This window comes from Carcharodon carcharias, chromosome 22 (genome assembly GCF_017639515.1).
Source record: "Carcharodon carcharias isolate sCarCar2 chromosome 22, sCarCar2.pri, whole genome shotgun sequence".
In the NCBI taxonomy this organism is placed as follows: domain Eukaryota; kingdom Metazoa; phylum Chordata; class Chondrichthyes; order Lamniformes; family Lamnidae; genus Carcharodon; species Carcharodon carcharias.
Window position 1 is genome coordinate 45,930,633 of NC_054488.1, and position 24,210 is coordinate 45,954,842.

The window sequence follows — 24,210 nt, forward strand, 5'->3', positions numbered from 1 at the left end:
AATTGATGTTTTTACATCCAGTTAAACCCTTAGGTAAATAAGGAAACATTTTACCAAATTACTAATTTTGGGGGGGGACTTTGTTTTCTGCTTAGATTCTTTTTGTATTAAAGTCAGTCAGTGTTACGTATCTCTGTAATGCTGACATGATTGGGATTACGGCATTTATTGCTGTCAACCAGTCTGGTGACAATAGTGTGCCTATTTCTTAGGGTACATAACGTTTTAAATGAATAGTAAAGTGAAGTTCATGTGTTTCTTTTGATCGATGAACAATAATGTTGCCTGGTGTTTTCAAGATATTTTGTTCCATTTTTCCCAGTTTGGATTCCCCCATGCCAAGCATCATTTTTTGCTTTGAGGGCAGCATGCCATTAGTTCACAGGTCTCTAGCTGTGCTATTTGCTAGTTGTTTTTTTTTTGTTCTGTTTTTTATACGGTGCACTTATACAGGGAGGGAAGTTTAAGTCCAATCTATAGGGCAAGTAAACAATCTGGAATATTTTCTTGTGCTCTCATGTTATGTCTCTTTTTTTTCCTCCTTTGCACTCAATGTCACCTGGAACTGCATAGCCAAGGGAAGAAACTTGTATACGTAACTGTGGCATGAGTTTGCTTGTATTGTAGTATGTATGTTGCAGCTCCAGTTTACTATACTATTATAAATGTAAATACAATCCACTAACATATATTAAGAAACAAGGCAATTGTACTTTCAACCATCCTGCTAAGACATGTACTATGGTTTTACAGTTCTAGTAACTCATTAAATATGGCACAATGGTACTCTGATGCATTTTTTGACTCAAATTTTCTAACCTGATTTTGACAAGATTATATAGTATTTGATTTATTTTTCAACATATATTCCAACTGCTAAAAGATACATTTCCTGACAGCTGTCCTGAATTTATCTCTCAGATTTCCATGAAGAAAGTTAGAGTCAAAACTTTGTAATCTTTTCAGGAACTGGACTTTTCTGATTTGGTGAAATAGATGACTTGTATCTATCAGCAAACTCAACTTCAAGCTTTCTCACTCATGTTCTCATGTCTGTACACTTTTGCACATTCTGACCATACGTGTTAAAAATCAGTACAAATTCCAATTTACACCATCTGCTGGAATGAGTATAGAATCTTACTGTACGTAGACAATATAACCCTCTCTACTTGACTGTCGCTGCTCCCCAGGCAGGAGCCCTTGGTTTAAAGGTTTCATCCAAAAAGCAGCACTACTGACAGTGCAGCAGTCCCAATCAGTACCTATGTCAAGACTATGGATTGGGTCTTGAATGAAGAATCTTTTGATGCAAAGGCAAGAATATTACCATCAAGCTAAGATTGACAGCTAAAGAAATTACTGGAGCCAATTATTAATAGTGATTAGTGATCAGCCTTTTGGCAAGACATAAAGGCTCGCTATTTAAACAAAATTAATCCTTGAGGTGGAACAAATTTTCAATAATAACCAATTTTTAAGTTAAGATTTCTGGTTGTGAGATCCCAGGCAACACACAAAACAGTTTTTAATTGAACTTCCAGGCACTTCCTTGCATTGGATACTGGCTTGCACTTTAAACAAAAAGCCTGATCATTTTGATTGTACTGATAATCCCTTAAGAAATTGTTCAAAACATGTCTTTTAGATGTTTATTTGAATATAACAATGATAGATAAATATTTTCTGATTGTACAAAAATATTTATTTTATCTGTACTTTGCAAGTAGTGATCAGAGCTCATTTCAAAGGATAGACTTGAGGCTCCTGAAGCTGTCGTCTTAAATTCTGCGTTGTATTTCAAATAAATGTTAGCTTGGCCTACCTAATAGAGCTCCATCACATTTGTGCTGCACACTGACCTGATATTAAAAACTGAAATGTATCCACGTTAAATCAAAATGAATTATTTTATCTCAAACTCAGCAAAATCAGAATAATGTTAGAGAAAATTGTAAAATTCAAACGTATATAAAAAAAAAACTTGGGACGCACAAAAATTAATCGAACCTATCTTTCGGAGCAGGATTTCTCCATGGCAGATGAAATCATATAGCTCACTACCCTCCCAACCCGTTTGCACCCTTTCGCTTTTCCACCTCCACTTTCAGTTCTTCACCTCCGTTTTCAGTTTTCCGCTTGCTTGAGTGCCAAACAGCATCAGCAGCAAGCAATATTCAGAGCTAAGCGATTCCACAGCCAACAGATCAGATCTAAAGAGATAAAAACAAAAAACTGAGGATGCTGGAAATCCAAAACAAAAACAGAATTACCTGGAAAAACTCAGCAGTTCTGGCAGCATTGGCGGAGAAGAAAAGAGTTGACGTTTCGAGTCCTTATGACCCTTCAGCAGAACTGGTTGAATCCAAGGAGAGGGGTGAAATATAAGCTGGTTTAAGGTGTGTTGGTGGGGGTGTTGGGTGGGGGAGAGAAGTGGAGGGGGTGGTGTGGTTGTAGGGACAAGCAAGCAGTGATAGGAGCAGATAATCAAAAGATGTCACAGACGAAGGAACACAGAGGTGTTGAAGTTGGTGATATCTAAACGAATGTGCTAATTAAGAATGGATGGTAGGACACTCAAGTTATAGCTCTAGTGGGGGTGGGGGGGGGATAAAAGATTTAAAAATAATGGAAATAGGTGGGAAAAGAAAATTCTATATAAATTATTGGAAAAAACAATAAGGGGGAAGAAACAGAAAGTGGGTAGGGATGGGAGGAGTGAGTTCAAGACCTAAAGTTGTTGAATTCAATATTCAGTCCGGAAGGCTGTAAAGTGCCTAGTCGGAAGATGAGGTGCTGTTCCTCCAGTTTGCGTTGGGCTTCACTGGAACAATGCAGCAAGCCAAGGACAGACATGTAGGCAAGAGAGCAGGGTGGAGTGTTAAAATGGCAAGTGACAGGGAGGTTTGGGTCATTCTTGCGGACAGACCGCAGGTGTTCTGCAAAGTGGTCGCCCAGTTTACGTTTGGTCTCTCCAATGTAGAGGAGACCGCATTGGGAGCACCGAATGCAGTAGACTAAATTGGGGGAAATGCAAGTGAAATGCTGCTTCACTTGAAAGGAGTGTTTGGGCCCTTGGACGGTGAGGAGAGAGGAAGTGAAGGGGCAGGTGTTACATCTTTTGCGTGGGCATGGGGAGGTGCCATAGGAGGGGGTTGAGGAGTAGGGGGTGATGGAGGAGTGGACCAGGGTGTCCCGGAGGGAATGATCCCTACGGAATGCCGCTGGGTGGGGTGAAGGGAAGATGTGTTTGGTGGTGGCATCATGCTGGAGTTGGCGGAAATGGCGGAAGATGATCCTTTGAATGCGGAGGCTGGTGGGGTGATAAGTGAGGACAAGGGGGACCCTATCATGTTTCTGGGAGGGAGGAGAAGGCGTGAGGGCGGATGCGCGGGAGATGGGCCGGACACGGTTGAGGGCCCTGTCAACGACCGTGGGTGGAAAACCTCGGTTAAGGAAGAAGGAGGAAATGTCAGAGGAACTGTTTTTGAAGGTAGCATCGTCAGAACAGATACAACGGAGGCGAAGGAACTGAGAGAATGGGATGGAGTCCTTACAGGAAGCAGGGTGTGAGGAGCTGTAGTCGAGGTAGCTGTGGGAGTCAGTAGGCTTGTAATGGATATTGGTGGACAGTCTATCAAATAAACACTTTGGCTAAAAGTGCAGGTCAGAGGCTAGGAATTCTGCAGCAAGTAACTCACCTCCTGACTCCCCAAGGCCTGTCCACCATCTACAAGGCACAGGCCAGGAGTCTGATGGAATACTTTCCAATTGCTTGGATGAGTGCAGCTCCTACAACACTCAAGAAGCTTGATGCCATCCAGGACAAAGCAGCCCTCTTGATTGGCCCCACATCCACATACATTCATCACCATTTACAAGACACGCTGCAGGAACTCACCAAGGCTCTTTAGATTGTACTTTCCAGGCCCACGACTGCCACTATCTAGAAGGGCAAAGGCAGCAGACACATGGAAACGCCACCATCTGCAAGTTCCCCTCCAAGCCACTCACCATCCTGATGGAAATGTATCGCCGTTCCCTTCACTGTCACTGGGTCAAAGCCCTGGAACTCGCTCCCTAACAGCACTGTGGGTGTACCTGCACCACATAGATTGCAGCAGTTCAAGAAAGCAACTCACCACCACCACCTCAAGGACAATTAGGGATGGGGAATAAATGTTGGCCTAGCCAGCGACAACCAAATCCCATGAATGAATATCCTCGTATGAAGTTTCTTGAAAGTAGATTAGCAGGTGGAGTTGGTTCTTTGTGTAAGTTTCATTATAATTTTTCTCAACTTTGTGTACTTTTGTGCCAACATCTTATTGCATTATTTTCTTCCACTCCTGTTTCTGATAGTTTTGGTGCACCAAATTGGTGACCACGTGACATTTTTGAGTCTCACTCAGATTAGGCTGCTATTAGACAAATGATGTTTACCTAAAATTAGCGGTTTTATTTGTTATCTACATTACAGTTCCTAAATTCTTTCTGTGACAGTGGTTTTTTAAGTGAGCAAATACTGATTTTGTTGGTTAGTTGTCTATTTTGCCAAGTTAGTGGAATTAATATAAATCTGAACCACTTTTAACTTAATTTGGCAATTTTTCAGGAGTCTCCTTAATATAACCCTTGATGTGTTGTGATATTTACCCATTATAAAGAAACAAAGACCTACACTAATACAATGCCTTTCGTGGCCATGAGACGCCTCAAACTTTTCATTTTGGGGCTGATTTGCATAAATCCTTGTTTCTTTCCTTGAACGTTGTCTGAACTTGTGTTCTGAAGAAGATCTAGATGATTTATCGTGAATTAGGCTTGAGGTCCTGACTCCCATGTCTCATTGGTGTGGCTTGGTACGAAGAAGAATTGGAGATTATCCACAGATCTGAAGAAGAGTCATAAGGACTCAAAACGTTATCTCTCTATCTCTCGGCACAGATGCTTTCAGACCTGAGTTTTTCTGGCATTTTTTTTCATTTCAAATTTCCAGCATCCGCAATATTTTACCTTTATTATAATGGAGATTATCCACACTTAGGAAAGATCCTATGACATGCATTTATGCTTTGCAGATTTTAAAATATTGAAAGACAAAACACCTTAAAAGGCACTTTGATCTTTTGGGATTCACATTTTAAGGACAAACTTTAAATGTAGAATAAAATATCATACCAAAGACTTCCTCCTGTTAATGGCAAATGAATCAACTGTCAACTATTTTCCACTATTTGTAAACTGAAAGTATAACAATTCTGATTAATATTTGCAACTTTTAAAAGCTATGTCTGTTCATGGTTGTGAGCGTCTCATGTTTATAGATTAATGGCAAACACTAAAGAGAAATGTTTTAAACTGATTTGTCCAATACAGCTATTTCAAAGTTTTGAATTACAGAAAAAGATGCAAAACTACCAATGATAGGCTCCCAAACAAAAAAGATATGGATGTGAAGTTACTCAAAGGTATTTCTATGTGTTACTTCTGAACTATTCCCCTACAGTTGATCATCCACTCACTATATTCGTCTAATGGGAAGGACTGGGCAGGCCAATGGCAGATGAAGTTCAATGTAGAGAAGTGTGAGTTGGTTCATTTTGGCAGGAAGGATATGGTGAGACAGTATAAAATAAAGTGAGAGCCTCTCAAGCAGATGCAGGAACTGAGGGACCTCTGGGTATACATAGGTAATTGAAGATGACAGGGCATGTTGAGAGAGCAGTTAATAAAGCATATAGTATCTTAGGCTTTATTAATAAGGGCATTGAGTACAAGAGTAAGGAGTAAGAATAAGAATAACAAGAATAATCCCAGGGGTGAAGAACTGTAGCTATGAGAATAGAGAAGTTGGACTATTTTCCTTGGAGAAAAGAAGGCTGAGAGGAGACTTGGTAGAGGTATTCAAGATCCTGAGGGGTATGGACAGGGTAAATAGTGAGAAACTATTCCCACTCAAGGGAACATCAAGAACTAGAGGGCACAGATTCAAAATAATTGGCAAAAGGGGTAAATGTGATGAGGTAAATTTTTTCACCCATAGGGTGGTTGGAGTCTGGAATAAAATTACTGAAAGGGTGGTGGAGGCAGTTTCAATCGAGGTATTCATAAGGGAATTGGCTTGCTACCTGAAAAGAGAGAATGTGCAAGGTTATGGGGATAAGGCAGGGGAATGGGACTACGTGGAATGCTCTTTGAGAGCCAGTGCAGACTTGAAAGGCCGAATGGACTGTAAAGATACTGTGATAGCTAAAATGTTAAATTTCAGTAAGTGGTGTATTTTCACAGTGTATGTGTTTCACAAAGCACTTTGCCTGGGATCACCAGTCTGATGAAGGAGCCAGTGTGGGAAAATAAATGCTCACCAGCACCCTTGAAATTCTGCTCATTCACATTCTGACCTTGTGAATTATGACTGGATAGTTCTCAAACCTCAGACAAGGGTGACTATGCGTATCCATAACTGACTCTGTACCCCCAGGTAGATCACAAATATTCAGTGAGCATTTTGGTCAGATTCAATCAAGTGAGAAGTCCCCTGCTATCTTTCTTAGTGCCTGGCATCTTTTAAGTCCACTGAAAGACAAAAAAGACACAAAAAGAATGTGTGCAAAAATGGTGACGAAAAGCAGTGAAAAAATGTGAATTGGAAGCATACCCGCTGGTTATTGACATTTTTAACGGAAATAGTTCCTTCCTGTCCGTTATATCTAGGCCCCTTATAATTTTATACATTCAATTAAATTTCCCTTCAGCCTTCTCTGTTCCAAAGAAAATAACCTCCAATCTATCCAATCTTACAGCTAAAACTCTCTATTCCTGGCAACATCGTTGTAACTCCCCTCTGTACCCTCTCTGGTGCGATCACAGAATTACAATCAGAAACAGAAGGCCTGGCTTATTTTCTATTTTTCTTTCACTTCCCTAGTGCTGGATACTGAAGCCAATTGTACTGTTGCCACCCTGGTTAAATCAGGAATCAAATTTTATGTTTCATGTAATTATGTTGCCTTTGTAAATTAAACCATGGAGAGGAAATCATAGGCATCAAATCAATAATACAATTCAAGATGTTAATTTTGTAAAACTACATGTTTTGATTCTAAACTGTGCACTGAATTTGACTGCAGCACAAGAAATGATCATTGTTGTCAGAGCCCTTGGGTAGCCAGTTGCAAAAATGTAGTTTGTTTTAATATTCATAGATTACTGTTTTATGATGTAGATTCCACCCACAGTCTACCTCTTTTTAGATCAACTTATTTGTGCCATTATAGCATGTTGTTCTGTTCTACTTGATTAGAAAGGAATCTATTTTCTTTCCCTCATTCCATGGAGAATCTCAAATCAAAAGCATATAAAATGGAAGTGTGGATGCTATCAAGGATGCTGTTTCTTTTCTTGCTGCTTCGCAGTGTAATTTTTCACATCAGTTGTGCAGATTTTGCACAACATCAGTGAAAGTCTACATCTGGCAAAGTGAAGTCATAAACTTGCCCTATAAGCAACTGCAATTGTCAATATTTGCATTATTAGATGTCTACAAGTCACACACATGACTTGAACAAAATGTATATGGCCAAATTTTGCACCTGGTTTTCATATTTTGCTCTTTGGATCCACCCTTCTGTGCAAACTAAAATATGGAACACATGCTGCTGCTTTAAATGTATAATCATTTCAAGTGGAAATTATTCCAATATATAAATTGGGATGAATTCCAAATACTCAAATCTATCATTTTTGTTTGGTACAAGTTTATACTATTGATTCTTGATTCCAGTGAGATGATTAAACTTGCTCCAGCACTGCTGCTATAATTGTGTGCATTTATTAGATGTGAAGAACTTTGGCTCTTAAAAGAGGAATTTTCTGCCTCCAGATAAATGTTTGATTAGTTGTATACTCAGTTAAATCAGTTAGAAATGTTATGTTATCTATGCCAGTACTCTGCAGGAAGCTGCTGTCAATAAATCTCTTGTTAAAAGTACTGCATGTATTTGCATGTGAATGAGCTTCATGTTCCGAACTATGTTTGTCCTGCATTTGCTTCTAAAACAAAAGCTTAAACAAATAAGAGTCCTTCACTGACACAAAGATATGATACAGTTTTGAATAACAGCCTATTCTTTGCAAAGTTTAAATTGCATATTTCTTGTGTCTGATAACCTTCATGGTTTGGACCGATATCCATTTTCTTTGGTAGTCTGAATTTGTCATGGTTACAGAACCATCGCTTTTGTGTGCTTAAAGTTGGTGCAGAAGCTATTTTTGAGGTGATTTTTGAACTTTAGTACTGTACTATACAGCAAGGCATTAACCTAACAGTTGGATAACCTAGTTTTGATCTGACTACATTGTCACAATGCTTATTTGGACAGAGTGAGAAATCAAAATGCCCGGTACTGAAACTGTTTCCCCGGCTGGAGAGGAGCCTAGAACTAGAAACCATAGTCTCAGGGTAAGGGGTTGACTACTTAGGGTTGTGAATCTTTGAAATTCTGTACTCCAGAGGGCTGTGGATACTCAGTTATTGAGTACAGCATATTCACAACTGAGATTGATAGACTTTTAGGCATGAAGGAAATCAAGACACATTGGGTGGGGCAGGAAAGTGAAGTTCAGATGGAAGATCAGACATTATCTTACTGAATGGCAGAGCAGTCTCTAGGGGCTCCTATTTCTTATGTTCTTAAAATCTATATAACAATGTTGATGTAATTAATAGATTATTATGTTTGACATGCTCTTTGTCATTTGTGAAATGTTAGGTATATCAGATTTTTTTTGGAAGAAGTTACCTTTTTCAAATAGACCTCAAGGTGAATGCCTAAATGTAGTTAAACGCATAGTTGTTTATGGTGCACAGCAGCTATTACAAATGTGTGAACAGGAACTGGTGGCTGCCTTTTACTCGACACAGTCTGTTAGAGGATGTGGGCAGGTCGCAAGATGGAGTAGAAAAGTATTGCACAACAGGTGGTCATTTAAATAGGTTTGTATTGTAGTGCCCAGTGAGTTATTGATCAAAGACATACATACATATGAATTCACAGCAGGAGTAGACCAATCGGCCCTTCAAGCCTGCTCCACCATTTGATAAGATGTCTGATTTGATTGTGGCCTCCACTTTCCTGTCTACCCCCATACTCTTTGACTCCCTTTTAACTCAGCCTTAAAAAATATTCAATGACCCTTCCTCCACCACTCTCTGGGGAAGAGAGTTCCACAGATTCACGATCCTGAGAGAGAGAAAAAAATGCTCCCCAGCTTAAATGAGAACCCCCCCCCCCCCGCCCTATTTTTGAACTGTGTCCCCTAGTTCTAGTCACTGCCATAAGGGGAAACATTCTCTCAGCATCCACCTTGTCAAGTCTCCTCCAAATCTTTTATGTTTCAATAAGATCACCTTTTATTCTTCAATGGATACAGTCCCAACCTGTCAGCGGTTCCTTATAAGATAACCCCTTATAAGATAATTCCCAGGAATCAGTCCATTGAACCTTTTCTGAACTGCTAATGCAATTGTATCTTTTTTCAAATTGAGACCAAAACCATATGCAGTACTCCAGAAGTAGTCTCACCAAGGCCCTCTACAGCTACAGTGAAACTTCCCTACTAATATATTCCATTCCCCTTGCAATAAGTGACAGCGTTCTATTTGCCTTCCCAATCACTTGCTGTACGTGCATACTAACTTTTTGTGATTCATGCGCCAGGGCACCCAGATCCCTCTGCCATTTAAATAATATACTGCTTTTCTATTCTTCTCCCAAAGTGAGCAAGTTCACATTTTCCCACATGCTCCATCTTCCAAATTTTTGCCCATCACTTAACCTATCTATTTCTTTTTGTAGACTCCTTATGCCCTCTTCACAACCTGCCTATCTTTGTGTCATCAACAAATTTAGCAACCATACGTTCAGCTCCTTCATCCAAGTCATTGATATTGATTGTAAATATCCCCATTACAGATCCCTGTGGCATTCCGCTTGTTACAGCTTGCCCTCTTGAAAATGACCCATTTTACCCTACTCTCTGTTAGCTAACAAATCTCTATCCAGGCACTTGTTTGTAGGGAAGTCAAGTAATCCTAGACTGCATGCTTCTTAGCGCAGTTTTGTTTTCCCTACTTATAACTGATAAATCCTGAAAAACAGAAGTCCTGCCTGTTCTGCTAATGTTAAATGCTTATAAAGATATTATGTTACATATACTCCAAATGCGACCAACATTGTAGCCTTTCTCATTATCATGATGAACTAGCCTAGTAGCCAGCTTGCATTCCAATGCAAAAGTACACATTTAAACATGGAAAACCAAGTTGCAGGACAGAACATTACCTTGTAAATTTCTTTTTGCAGTATTATTGGCACAAATACCACTCCATTTCTAACTTGTTCTCTGTTGAAGTTTATATACCTGATGACTGCTTCCTGCGAACACATTTCCCATCTATATAAAAAGTCTTTTAAGTGTCATGCTCTGTGTTCATTTTTCTACACCAGAAAGATGAACCCTTTTAGATTCAAACTTAATTTTTATTCCTGAGTCAAGCACTCAACACTGAGCTACCTGACCTTGAACATGAGTGAATAGAAAGAAAACTAAAAAGCAAAACCAGTGTTGAGTTAGAATTTGTTTGAAGACCATATGAAATCATTACATTTCTATATTGTCCATGATGGCTGAGCATGGTAGGGTGCTGAATTACTGAACCAAACAGACCAGGTTTTATCTTGGTTTATGCTGGATTCATATACCCCAACCAGGATAGCTGGGGTGCTGCAATTGGTCTCAGGAGCCCTGTTTAGGGAGAAGAAAATTGGGTTACTGCTTATTGCTTTCCATTGAACCCTGCTGTTCCTGCATGGTGAATGGGCACTGCTCAAGGTATCATAGTACACTCAGTACCATGTAACTATGCCAACAAAAGTCAGTGCCATCAGAGATAGAGAAAATTGGCAAAAAAAAACAGTAATGTGTGATGGTCAACAAATCATGTTTTGTCTAACAGGCATTTCAGCTGCAAATTTTTGTTGGCAACATACACCTATTTTCTACCAGCTGTTCCCGAAATTGACTGGAGGAAGATACAAACTCAGTTTTCTCTTAGAGCTGCCTCACCTCTTCCTTCCCATAGTTATTGATTCTAGCAGCAAATTACAGAAATACCATAAATGCATGGACTAGCTACTGTGGAGTGGGATTTTGATGAACGGCCATCTTCCTTTCTCCGCTGATGCTGCCTGTTCAGTTGAGTGTTTCCAGCAGTTTCTGTTTTTATTTGATGGTTTTGTTTTGTAGTTTTGTTTGAAATCTTGTCGGCAGTTATTTTTTAAAAATTGCTGCTATATGCTGATTATAAATCCTGCCAGGCATGCAATTAACATGCAACAGAGTAGGATTTGGGGTGCTGCACCATGTAGTAAAGCATCCTTGGTGCTTTCAGTGTTCCAGTGTTGAAACATTATTTAAAAACTTGAAGCTGAATTTAGTTTTGAACCACTTGAATGTACAGGTACAGTGTCTCAAAACAAGCAACCTCAGAACAGAGTCTGTGCCAGATTTTGGATCTTGCAGATTTTTGGGTCGGGCGATTCAGGCCAGGTCAGGTTGGGTCAAGGGACTCTTGGAGTGTGGGAAAAGACTAGTGTATGAAGCCAAAAACTAGTTTGGCAAGCCGCCATACAAGCTGGTATGTTATTTTACCCATCTAATAAGAATTAAAACTCATACATGGCAGCCTATAAAATGTCTGGTTTTCAGACATCTCCAGTTTTTGGAGAGCTGGATTTGAGACACGTGAAACTCCCGTGCTCCGTGAAAGCATGTGAAGCCATTTCAGAAAGGTTTCTTATGAGGGTGTGAAGCTTTTTTTATTCCTGATTCCTCCTTGCATTATCTCTTTTTCTCTCCTCTTCTTTCAAGAGCATCTACCATCTGCATCTGAGAACAAGTAGAGGAAAAACAAACGAGGGGTAAATGCAAAAGCAGTTTTGGGTTAGATGGATTGTTGAATGCTACTTTTTAAAATCTTTAAAAGTATGTGCCCTGGCAGTCATTTATCCCTCAATTAGCACGACCAAGAACAAATTATCTGGTCATTTATCTCATTGCTTTTTATGCAACCATGATGTGTGCAAAATGGCTGTTGTGTTTTCCTATATTACAATAGTGACTACACTTCAGAAGTGCTAAGTTGGCTGAAATGCTTTGGGGCATCCTGAGTTAGTGGAAAGTTCTATATCCATGCAAGTCTGTTATATCTAGATGAGGTGTAGAACTTTGGAAGTTAAAGAACAGAATAGTTCTGTCGAAGAGTCATACGGACTTGAAACATTAACTGTGTTCCTCTCCGCAGATGCTGCCAGACCTGCTGAGTTTTTATTTTTGTTTTGGATTTCCAGCATCCGCAGTTTTTTGCTTTTATTAAAGAAAGGAATAGGTTGTCTAGTCATTCCCACCTCGCAGTGGCCCAAAAAAATGGCTGCTTCTTACAGCAAAGTTACTACTGGAAGCAGAAACCAAAATTAGCCATTTTAGTGCTATGCAGTGTTTTAGTTTTGGCAAAGTTGCCTAGCTTACATTGTTGCTTTGCCATCTTTAATGGGTGAGCTGCCATCATGATGAAGTAAATGGAAAATTAGTAATTGCATCAAACAGCTTGTTTGTAACTCATGGCTATTAAATTTAGAGATTTGTAATAAAATGTGATACTACAAAACCAACCCTTACAGATAATTATAAATGATGTGGCACTAAGATTAGGATCCTACAAAGTCTAGGTCATAGGAGCTGTCACGTTATCTGCTAGTAGAAGCTTGTGTTGCATTATTTAAACATGCAACTCAGTGATTTTCCCATTGATAGCTTCATTTTAATATTTGTCAAACACTGACATGATATTGTCCATTAACTGGCAACCAGTTGTCTTTTGACAGGTAGGTAAAAAGCATTTCTATATTGGCAATGTTTTGGGTTGGATTTTGGGTACCACTACTCTGCTGTTTATCCTGCTAAGGCCTATTTTAGCAACAGACTTTGTAGACCCACCTTAAGCATATTATGAGTATGAAATTGGTAGCAGAAAGATGGATTAATGGTGTAAAAGCTCACTGTTATCAATCTCCCAAATTTCAAACTGAAATATGAGGATATAAGTACCCGATGGTGTTGCTTTGTGGATGAGCAAAGAGACTGCTTAATTCATATGTAAGATTGTTTTTAATTGCTGAGTTATTAGCATATCCTTTCTTGTTATGACGTAGGCCAATCCTAAATAAACGGGGATCTGATAAAATGGTCTTTGTTTAACCAATTGCTGTCACGAAGACCTTGAATTCTGCTTTTCGTAATTTTTCACTGATATTTTATAAATAATTAGAGATTAAAATCAAGCTAGTAAATGATTTACCGTGGAATTCATGCTTGATTTTTTTTTAAGTGAGAGGTCCAAGTAAAAGTAATACAAATAAAAGTTTTACCTGTTGTACCTTGCTCTTCCCCTTCCCCTCCTCCAATGAAAAATCATGGCCATCCACAGCTTTTGAAGTAGCTGTGGCCAGTTATTGTTTTTGATTCTCTGAGGCCCAAGTTGCTAGTTTATTTCTTCTCCTTGAGCAGTGGAGTGTATTAATTAACTTCTTCACCTTGCCATCAAATTTCTTAAGAGTATATAGTTTGGTGATTACATTTAGAGTTAGAAGAATGACATTGTCAGACTAACACGTGGACTGTGCCTGTGGCTCTTTCTATACAGATCTACTGTTACCAGCAATTTTTTTTAAAAAGAAGTATAACTGGTGCAGCTGCTTTTAACAAAAAACTGGTGCAGGAGTTGAAGTTCATGCAATACAGGATGCCTAAAAATTCCCAGTGTTGTAAGAATATTATATGTTTTATGATCTATTTATGGGCTGTGTTCATTAAACAGGAACTGTGGTATGACATAAAATGGATTCTTTTATTTCTCACTGTATTATGCAAATTGCAATAATAGTTATGCTATATCCAGGCATGCAATGTGTTTGTACAGTAATTAGTTAGATTCTGTCTAAAACTGTACCATCTGGACCCAATATATTAATTCAACTCTGTTTTCTTCTTTAGGAATATCTTCCAACACAACAGGACATTCTACTAGCACGAAGACCCACTAAGGGAATACATGAATACGACTTTGAAATTAAAAATGTGCCCTTCAAGATGGTGGACGTGGGTGGACAAAGGTCGGAACGAAGGCGTTGGTTTGAGTGCTTTGATGGGGTGACTTCCATTCTGTTCCTGGTGTCATCAAGCGAGTTTGACCAGGTGCTCATGGAGGACCGGCAAACGAATCGCCTGAGTGAGTCCCTAAACATCTTCGAAACGATAGTCAACAACAGGGTCTTTAGCAATGTCTCCATCATTCTTTTCCTTAACAAGACGGACTTGTTGGAGGAGAAGGTTAGAACTGTTAGCATCAAGGACTACTTTTCTCAGTATGAGGGAAACCCCCATGAGCTCTCAGATGTCCAACAGTTCCTGGTGCAGTGCTTTCGTGACAAACGTCGAGACCAGCAGCACAAACCACTCTACCATCACTTCACCACCGCCATTAATACCGAAAACATTCGCCTGGTCTTCCGTGATGTCAAGGACACTATCCTCCATGATAACCTTAAGCAGCTGATGCTCCAGTGACGTCCATTTATTTAGTTACTTTTAACGTCTGGCACTGACCAGCTTATACCAGAGTGATTATGGTTACAAATACTTCAAAAACTTGAGGCAGCTGCTTTAAACTGCTTAACCGAAGAATGCCAAATTTATTTTCCAGACTTTGGCCTTTCAATTGCTTTTGCTCCAAGTTGGGTTTTGCTGAGGGTATTCTAATCCAGAGTACGCTTCAACAACCTGACATGGTTTACGATTTTGTTTCTTCGAAAATGAAGATATGTGAAAAATTCAAATGCAAAGCTGCAGTGTTCAGTGTGGGGATTGTGTCTTGTTAATACCTGTTCTCTCCCTCTTAATCCCCACCCTCCCCAACAAAAAGGGCTATTACAAAGCAAAAGTCATTATTTATTCAAAAAAAATGTTTGACTATTATGGAAGCAGGCTAACAACATTTTGGCCATAAAGAGTCCCTTTGGGAGTGAAATTTACTTTTGTCACATTCAAATTGTTTTCAAAATCTTCTCAAATGTTAAAAATATTGCTATTTGGTTTGCTACTGATAGGTGCAGTAGTCAAAGAGTGGTACATATATAACCTAGTGAAATGTGAAGCAGTCACAATTTGTACAAGTTAGGGTTGTTAATATTGGATTTAGTGTGTGAAACCTCTCCCTAATGGAAGTTTTACAGAACTAATACAGTATTTGCATAACATTTACAATGTTTACATAGTATTTTATCAAAATTGTACATAAATGCCAAATTTCACAGAATTGCTTCATAATTATTTGGGAATCTGTGGCCTAATGTAAAAGTTACTCTTTTGATTGAATAGTGCAGGTACAACATGCCTTACCGCCTGTCAGATTCTAACCTATAGTAGTAAACCAATATTCTGACCTATTATATAGTGCTACTATAAAGTTACTAAAACATGACTTATGTTCATTGGCTCCTTTATGAAAGCTTCTTACTTCAACTAAAGTTGTATTAAAGCGTGATTAAAAGCTGTGTATGTGGCCTGTGGATCACACTTTGATAAAAGCACCAGTAAATTGATACAATTTACATTGTAATATCAATATTATAATTGAACCCAGGAGCTCTTCAATGTAAATTGTAGCTGAGAAAGTTGCCTTGGTACTGAGGGATTTAATATTACTCTATGGCTGAAATAACCCTGCTGTTTATTTAAAATAGTAATAACATGATTCCTAAATTTATAATGCAATCTGATTAATATTGCCTTTCTTGAAAGATGAGGTGTATTTCGTATGTTCATAAATTAGCTTCCACATTCTTAAAAAAACTGCAACATGTCAAAATACATTTTTGCAGTGCTGATCATGGATAAGATACTTGCTTTTTAAACAGTTGTACTTTTATAATTGGTTTTAAATACGTCCTGTTTGAATTCAGGATTAGAATTCACTAGACTATCTGCAAACCCCTTTTCAATTGGTCAATAATTACTAACAGAAGCCTGACTAAATCTAGCATTGTACAATGTAAGTGCAAAGCATTCTCTTTTTAACTTTTTTTTACAAGTTAGGAATTGTAATATTGGGTTTAGCATGTGAAACCTTTAAATGATAATTGTAAATTACAAAGAACCAGACCTACACCACAATTGTGGGTTTCTGAATTGCAGCATTCATTCAAACAACTGTTGTGCTGACTTAATCTATTTCAGCAGTAATGCATTTATTTAACCGTTACCTCTATTAATATTGGGGCTGTCAGACAGTGGTAAATTCTAATCCTGGTGTACCTTCGGTGCCACGCCTTTACACGATTACCTGTCTTTGTTAAATAACAGGCTTGCCACAGTTATATAGTAATGTGTTGCTTAATGACATCTGTTTGAATAGTTTTATAAATTTACAAATATTTTTAAAATGTTCTTATGTCATGTTTAATGTTGATTTCTATCCAAACTTGGTGCATAATATTTGTCACTATAGCATATGCCAATCCGCGCAGCCAGTTCCACCCAGGTTTTGTCTGTCAGTGGCTTCAGTCAAAGGTTACCATCCAATTCAGTGATGCTAAGCCTCCAGTAATTTCTAAGACTAGCTGGGACTGAGTTGAAATGGAAATTCAGAATATAGAATTAAAAAAGCAAATTCAAGGAAATGCTCAGGTCAGACAGCATCTGTGGAGTTAATGTTTGAAGCTGATGGCCTTTCTGGTGAAAGGTCATCAATCTGAAACATTAACTCTGTTACTCTCTCCACAATTGCTGCCTGACCTGCTAAGTCTTATCAGAATTTGTTTTTTATTTCAGATTTCCAACATCAGTATTTTTGCTTTTGTATCAGAATTTGCAGTTATTTGGAGTCCTCTGTATGATGAGAAGCAAAGAGAAAACCTATGGCTGATTTGTGTGCACCAGCACCTAAAGGAATCCTGTAGCTCCTTTTTTTGGAAAAATATTTTGCAATTGTCTGTTAACAAAGTTCATACAAACTGGAGGCAAAATTTATTATTGGTCTGTTAAACTCTTCCATTGCTTCCAAGCCTTTATCAAGACAGAATTAATGCAGTATTTCCAGAATTTTATTAAATGTATTGGTCATTGAAAAAAAGCAATATATGTTCATTAATGCCCTAAGTGACTGTGTATACAGTGAAGAAAAAGGTTTGGGAAGAACCACGTCCTGAAGGAAACCTTTGCTGTATCTCCTACTTTAAAATACCTTGTTATGGCATAGTCTACAGAAGTTAATATAATGTACTGTGAAGTATTCGGCTGTTGAGACTGGAGTAACTGTACCACAGTCTATATGATTATCAAACTGCATTTTACAATATCTTGCTAAATATACTGTGCCTACTATGCAGAAATTTTATGCTGACAAGAATGCAGGAGCCTTAATTTTCCACTAATTACTACAGATGCGTGGAAAGGGACTGGAAACTAGGTTCTCATCTGGTCCGATCTTGAGACATCACAAAATAACCACATGCTCAAGCTACCTTAAGTTATCACTTGTGCCATTAACCAATTACAGCAATCCTTAAATTGAACAAATAATGTGTGTTAAAATACTGAATTATCTGTAGCTTTTCTTAAGAATCTAGAATTATGCATGTTCTAACATAATATACATTCCATTTTCTCTCACCTTTTAAGGGCTTGTGTTGGGCCACTGTGTCTCTGATATTTACTCCATGTGGCCACTTTATGTGAATCTGAAGAAACAGTAAACACCGTAAGGCCCTGGCAGCTGAGTTGGATCCTCTTCTCAATGTCACATGTACACTTACACCCCTGCTCTAAGTCTACCTTTGGGCACTGAAGGAATGGGATCCAACCCAGCTGTATTTGTAATGGTGTTTCTCTCCCTTTCATTACCCTGGGATGCTGTGTTCATTTGTAGCACCTTCTGTTGAGATTATCTCCTCAGGAGTGCTAACACTGTAGAAAAACAACTTTCCACACTAGTGCTATCTATTGTTAAGGCCACAGCAACAAACCAACTTTATGAAATTGACTGTTGAAAGCTTTGTTACCTTCGGTAAGCAAGTGTAATCATCTATTCGTTTGTGAGGCAGTGAAGGTAAGGAACTCAAGAATGTTCTTTTAATTTTCTACTGATCTTTACCTGATGTAAAACATTTGAACGTGAACTTGTAGTCATAAGTTTGTGAAATATGTTCCTCTGAGCAGAATCAATTTTTGTTCAGTGTACAGGAATTTATCTTTTGAGTGCCATTGTGTGGTGCATTACATTGCACTGCTGCTTGCATGCTGTCATGCTTAGCCATGTGAAAACTGCAAAAAGGATTCCTCCAGCACTATACACATTATTTGATTGACTATTTGGTTTTAGACAGAAAAGCTGAGTGTCCCTTAATTTTTGTAATGTGATAAATTGTAAGCAAGTGGTTCTGTTAAAGCTGTTATGGTAGCCAGTTAGCAGCTGCTTAATTTGTGAATCATGACACTTAAACATTTTACCCCCTCCTGTTTTCTTTGCAAACATGTAAGAGCCTCAACTAATGACTTCTGACAAAGTGCAGAAGTAGAGAGACTTCCTGGTGGACTTTTTGCTGAATTTTGTGTTTCATTTCCAAAAAATGCTGTCAACTTGTTTGTTCTTTAAGTGGTTTTGCCAGAAATTGAGGATTAAGTCAGTCAACACTTGCATTCCAATTTTCATCTTCTATTGTTTTTCACATAAGTACACTTTTTTAATGAAGCCACTAGATTTAGTCCTGCACCTTCACCTCCCAGAGTAGATGTTAGTCCTATGTTATGGTGAAACTGGGTAGCAGATGTTTCACTTTTTGAAAATAGGAGTGCCTAGTATTCTTGATGTTTCATTTACTGTTGATTTAAAACATATTATGGAAGCCTGTTTCTGATTACAACATTCCTTTGAGCCCTTCATTAATTCAGACATTTTCTAGTGACTGTCTAAATTGTTATTTCTTTCTATTCGATTTTCAAGATCACTTTAGTAGGATGAGTCATTAAGCTTCTTGATCTAAAACGATTGCACTCCATTGCTTTAGGTTTCTTGGGTAGCTAATGAATAATGAATATCTTGAGTCACTCGGAGTGTATCCTTTGGTATATATTTGATCACAAGTTTCTTTTATCACTTCTAATTCTGTTTCTGCAATGACTTTTGGATGTTTTGCTGTTAATTCATCTATGCCAGGAGCTTTTCCTGTACTCATCAATTTCAAAGCATTTTTTACCTCTACCACAATGTTTCGTCTTTCATTTGCCTCTGTATCTTGAGGATTCCCTCAATTTGGACAATCATACAGTTCACTTATATTCTATCCATCTATTTGTTGCTCCATCCCTTTTAAACAATATTTTACCATCTTTTATGCACTCACAATCTGTTGTTATCCCTTTCTATCTGTCAAAGATTTCACTTTCTGCTGCATCACACTCAATCTTGTGATTTCTTTCCAGCTCCAATACTTCATGCATCTCATTATGCTATTTCTCTTTAGCCTGCCTGCATGCATTCTTTATTTTCTTTTCAATTTCTTCGTATTCAGGTGTGTTTTATTTTCCTTTTCTAGCTCCAAACCTGGTCCATTTCTATCTTCATGCTAGTATCTAATCTGTAATTCACTTGTCTTTTCTGTTTTAGTAATATTTCCTTTGCAGCATGTTGTATACTCTTTTTTTGTTTTTCCATTTGCTTTCTATTTCTTGTTCCGAGACCTCTGTTCCTTTTCTGTTCAAGTACTGATGATCAACAAGTGAGCAGCATTTATTTAACTGTTTTGCCATCTCAGTTTTATCTAGATTGTAACTAGATGGCATCCTACTTTAGCCACTTCCATGTGGACTTGCTTCACTGTCATTTTATACAAATCAAAAGAAATTTTGTTTGGGAGTGTTCTCTATTATTTGGCTTATTTGTATAGGTTCCTGTTGTATTTGCATGCAGTGATTAATGAAATGCACTTTTCCAGCAAACTTGAGAAGTTAGAAGGGTTAGAAAATTAATTTTCTCATCTTAATATACCAGTACATTGCAATATATATAGAAATATATATAAACCACAACAATCTTAAATATAACATCTAATTGTGTTTATAGTTATTTTCAGAAAGCTGATTCTGATCCTCAGAAATAAAAACAGAAAATGCTGGAAATACTCGGCAGGTTAGGCAGCATTTGTGGGTCAGTGACGCTAAGTTCCTTGTGCCTGACCTGCCAAGCATTTCCAGCATTTTCTGTTTTTATTTCAGAATTCTAGTATCTGCAGTATTTATGCTTTTGTCGTCTTTACCAGCACTGAGTTAAACCAACAAGCTCAGTTGCTTGCTGTATAATCTAGTGCTTTTACTTTTTTTATTTAATTCCAAATTGAACTTTTAGTTTATTCTTTTCTATCTTTAGTGGTGCAAGGCCAATATATTAACTGCAGTATTGCAAAGTGCCATTAACATTTTAATAAACTAGCAGTAGCAAATTCACCTGTATTTGTGTCTCAGTAATGTTTGGGAAATTGTGTATACACAAACCAATGTCTACAAGTCTGTAATAAAGCAACTACAGAAACAGGTTCAGTAGACTTCTGTATAGGTTGAGAACACCATCTTTAGAAATGTTGCATCTGTACTGTACAAGTTGCTTTCAGTGAAAACTTGTTGGATGAAACAATGAAAACATTGTGGAATCTACAGTCTGTGAGTACTGTAATATAGAAATACAGAATTATATTTGAAACAATTACTTTGTCAAGGGCTATATCGTAGATTTTACTTCATCTATGGAAATGCTAATGTCACTCGAGTTTGAACGACCTTGAGAAGAGTATCAGGTCATTTGGGTTGCAGGGTGATTTTACAGACATTAAAGTAGAAATCTTGCACCTTGTCAAGGACAACCCAAACAAACGACTTATGTAAAAATTTAATTTCATAAGTCACAACAGACGAATGCAAAATGATATCAGTTCCTAAATCTGCATGTAGCATCCTGTTGTGCCTTAAAAGAGCACTCATGTCTACAAGCTAAACTCTGACTCAAAAATGCCCCCACCAAAAAAAAAATGTGCATGAAGTGCAGCAGAAATTGAGCTGTGGAAGTATCTGTTTACCTTGCCTTGAGATAACGAATCAGGTTTGGATGAGTTCATAAGTTATGTCCCTCTAGAATGGAATTCTGACCTACAAGTGGTGCCAGTTTGAAAAATCCAAGATGGCAACACATGAGAATGCTTGTATATGTTTGTTTGCAGGTTAATGTATAAGTTGCATATGAAGCTGCTGAAACTTGTGCACGGGCGATGCTCAGCTTGCTGTTGCTATGTTTCATTCAATGAAATGGTAGTCTGTTCATCTGTAGAATTTTTTTCCTGTGTTTTAGATTTTCCCTTCTGAAGGTACTGATTTTTGTTGAGGTACTATTTCATGGATGCCACCAGCCCTCTGGCACCCTGCCTTAATGATCACACGTGTGTGAGCATAAATATGTTGAGGACTATTCTATAGTGGCATCCTGGCTAAACCAGATTGCACACTCTAGTGTTCCTGGAATGTGGTTCCAGGGTTATGATCGCTTGGTTTGTAAAATTCATGCATTCAACTATTGAATTGTCAAGGAAATTTTAATCTCTTTAATTGGCATTCTCATTTTTTCCTGCACTGAAATTGGTAAGAATAAAAAAAACTGCAAAAAAGAAGCAACTTGATAGCTAAAGGGCCTATTGTTTAATCTCTGTCTTTTGTTTCTCTCTTCCCTCCCCACAATTGTATCTCCTGTCTAGATACTGATAGATGCTAGGATGTGTATTTTTCTAAATAAAAAACAGAAATGCTGGAAATACCTAGTGATCAGACAGTATATGTGGAGAGAGAAACTGTGGAATATTTCAATTTGGTGATCTTTTGTTAGAATCTTTCTGGCAAAATGTCATCAACCTCAAACATTAACTCTGTTTCTCTTCTACAATGGCTGTCTAACTCAGTGTTTCCAGGATTTTCTGTTCTTTTTTCAGACTTCCAGAATTGTCGTGTTTTGTTTTGTGTTTTTCTGAATGCTGGAAACCTCATTCTTGCTAAGTAACCATTTTGCATCTGTTGACTTGAATAGGCTAGTCAACCATGACAGCATCACAGTTAAAACTTATTCCTGTCATCACATGATGTGCAATTTCCAGCAAAAGTCACAAGTTAGTCCTCAGTCATGGATGCATAGGCTTTTTTTCTTCCTTTTTTAGTCAATTATGAAGCCCCCAGCTGAGATCAAATACCTCAGCACAGACTGGGAGTGAAACCTGGGACCTTTAAGCCTCTGATTTAATGCTACACCAGATAGTGCCTTTATTCAGGACACACAAGGGAGGTTCCTCCATACTTAAATGTGTTTTGTAAATGAGATGGTATAGATAACTAGAAGTATTCAATATATATGTTACTCTGTATGAAAAAGGTTTTATTTTAAGACATCTGCTTAGTCCCTTGGTATTCTGTTAGTAAGTAAACTGGGATCTGAATTCTTGGTTGCGTTGGAGGGAAAGATTGCATTGTTTTGATGAGAAACTTCTTACCTTAAATTGTGCATTGCTTGTATATTGCCAAACTTAATGGTTTAAAACACTGTATTGGCCTCTCATAGTACCAGAAACTACCTGAATTTTACATACTTTAACAGCACCCATTAAAATAGCTGGAAAAAATCATCTAGATTGACAGGAACAATAAGATAAGCAGAGGAAGGTTAAGGACATTTTTTTGTTTTAGCCCCTAAAAGAGCATTTATTTGGCTACAGCCCTTTATAACTAGGTCTGCATTCCTATACCTGGCAATTTCCCCAGTTATAAAAGCCCTTATAATAATTTCTGGTGTGTCTAGTAATTCATATCTTCATCCATTAATGTCTTTGAAGCACAATTGGCGTAGTATTCAATTAAAATTTGGTATGAATGAATTGAGTTGGTTCAAATATGATGTATAATGTCTGGGATAAAGCAATCACACCATGTTTTTCAGTTGTGACTCCGACTGGAAGAATTCATAGGCTTTCTGTACGTTTTGATGTGTGCCTACATGGTCATACTGCTTTGTGTATAAAATTTATTAGATTTTAAATTAAATTATTAAAATTTATTAAATTTTAGAAGCATGCACATTTTTACAACCGCCTGTACAATAGACTCCATTAGTTGAGTTGAATTCTTATCTATCCCTTGATAATTTCAGTGGCATTACTTGAATTGAAAATATTTCGAGCAACAGCATTGAATTTGTGGAAAATCTGCTCTTGGCACAGGGATTAGTTCAACAATCATGGTTAAAAAGCAGCAAAACTAGTTAAACAGTGCTTTAGCTAAAAGTATCATTTTAACTGTTCATTTAAAAGTATTGTATAGGAAAATTGTTGTGGTTTTATATAAACGCATCTTCATGGATTTGGGGGAAATGGACTAAATCCTTTACATCATTTTGCTTTTACTTTGTTGTATATTTTCTTTTGTTCAGAAATGACAGTAAATTATTCAGATTGGAAAGCTGAGAGTACGTTGCTTGTTTTGGTTTAATGCTTTAGTTACTAATAGTGATGCTGTTCCCATTATACTGTATTTGTATATTGCTCTGTACATACAATGCAGAAAGTGTCTTTGCAGCCAATAATGCCTTGTATAAATTTACTGACGTGTATTAAACACATTTACAACTTCTGATCGTCTTTTGGTTTTGTATGGGTGCATGTATTTCACAGCATAAGGTCGCTTATACTAGTGTGTGTCGAGATGGAGAGAAGGGAAGGCTTCTGTATATTGATTGATCATGATTTCCATTGGAAACCATGTTGAGTTCAAAAGGAACTAATCCTAATTGAGCTTTTTCTTTGGTATCAATAAGAGGCTGTCCTTGATTGTTAACTAAAGTTACAATAATTAGGCATTGAAAAGGCCATTTGGCCCATTTCTCATACATCCAGAGCACCTCCCTTTGACATTTAATAACATCCCCATCATTAAATCCCCCCTCTATTAATAACTTAAGGGTCACCATTGACCAGAAACTTGACCGGGCCAGCCTCAAAATTAGAGTAGCTA

At 37.7% G+C, this 24,210-nt stretch overlaps 1 protein-coding gene across 1 annotated transcript in view; it reads left to right on the forward strand.

Moving 5' to 3' along the window:
• The window catches only part of gna13a (guanine nucleotide binding protein (G protein), alpha 13a), a 66,176-nt gene extending 42,347 nt beyond the window's left edge, over positions 1-23,829 (forward strand). The window contains exon 3 of the mRNA XM_041216718.1: positions 14,116-23,829. Coding sequence (XP_041072652.1) covers positions 14,116-14,688 — 573 coding nt within the window. The 3' untranslated portion in view covers positions 14,689-23,829. The remainder of the gene's footprint in view (positions 1-14,115) is intronic.
• The last annotated feature ends 381 nt before the right edge of the window (positions 23,830-24,210 follow it).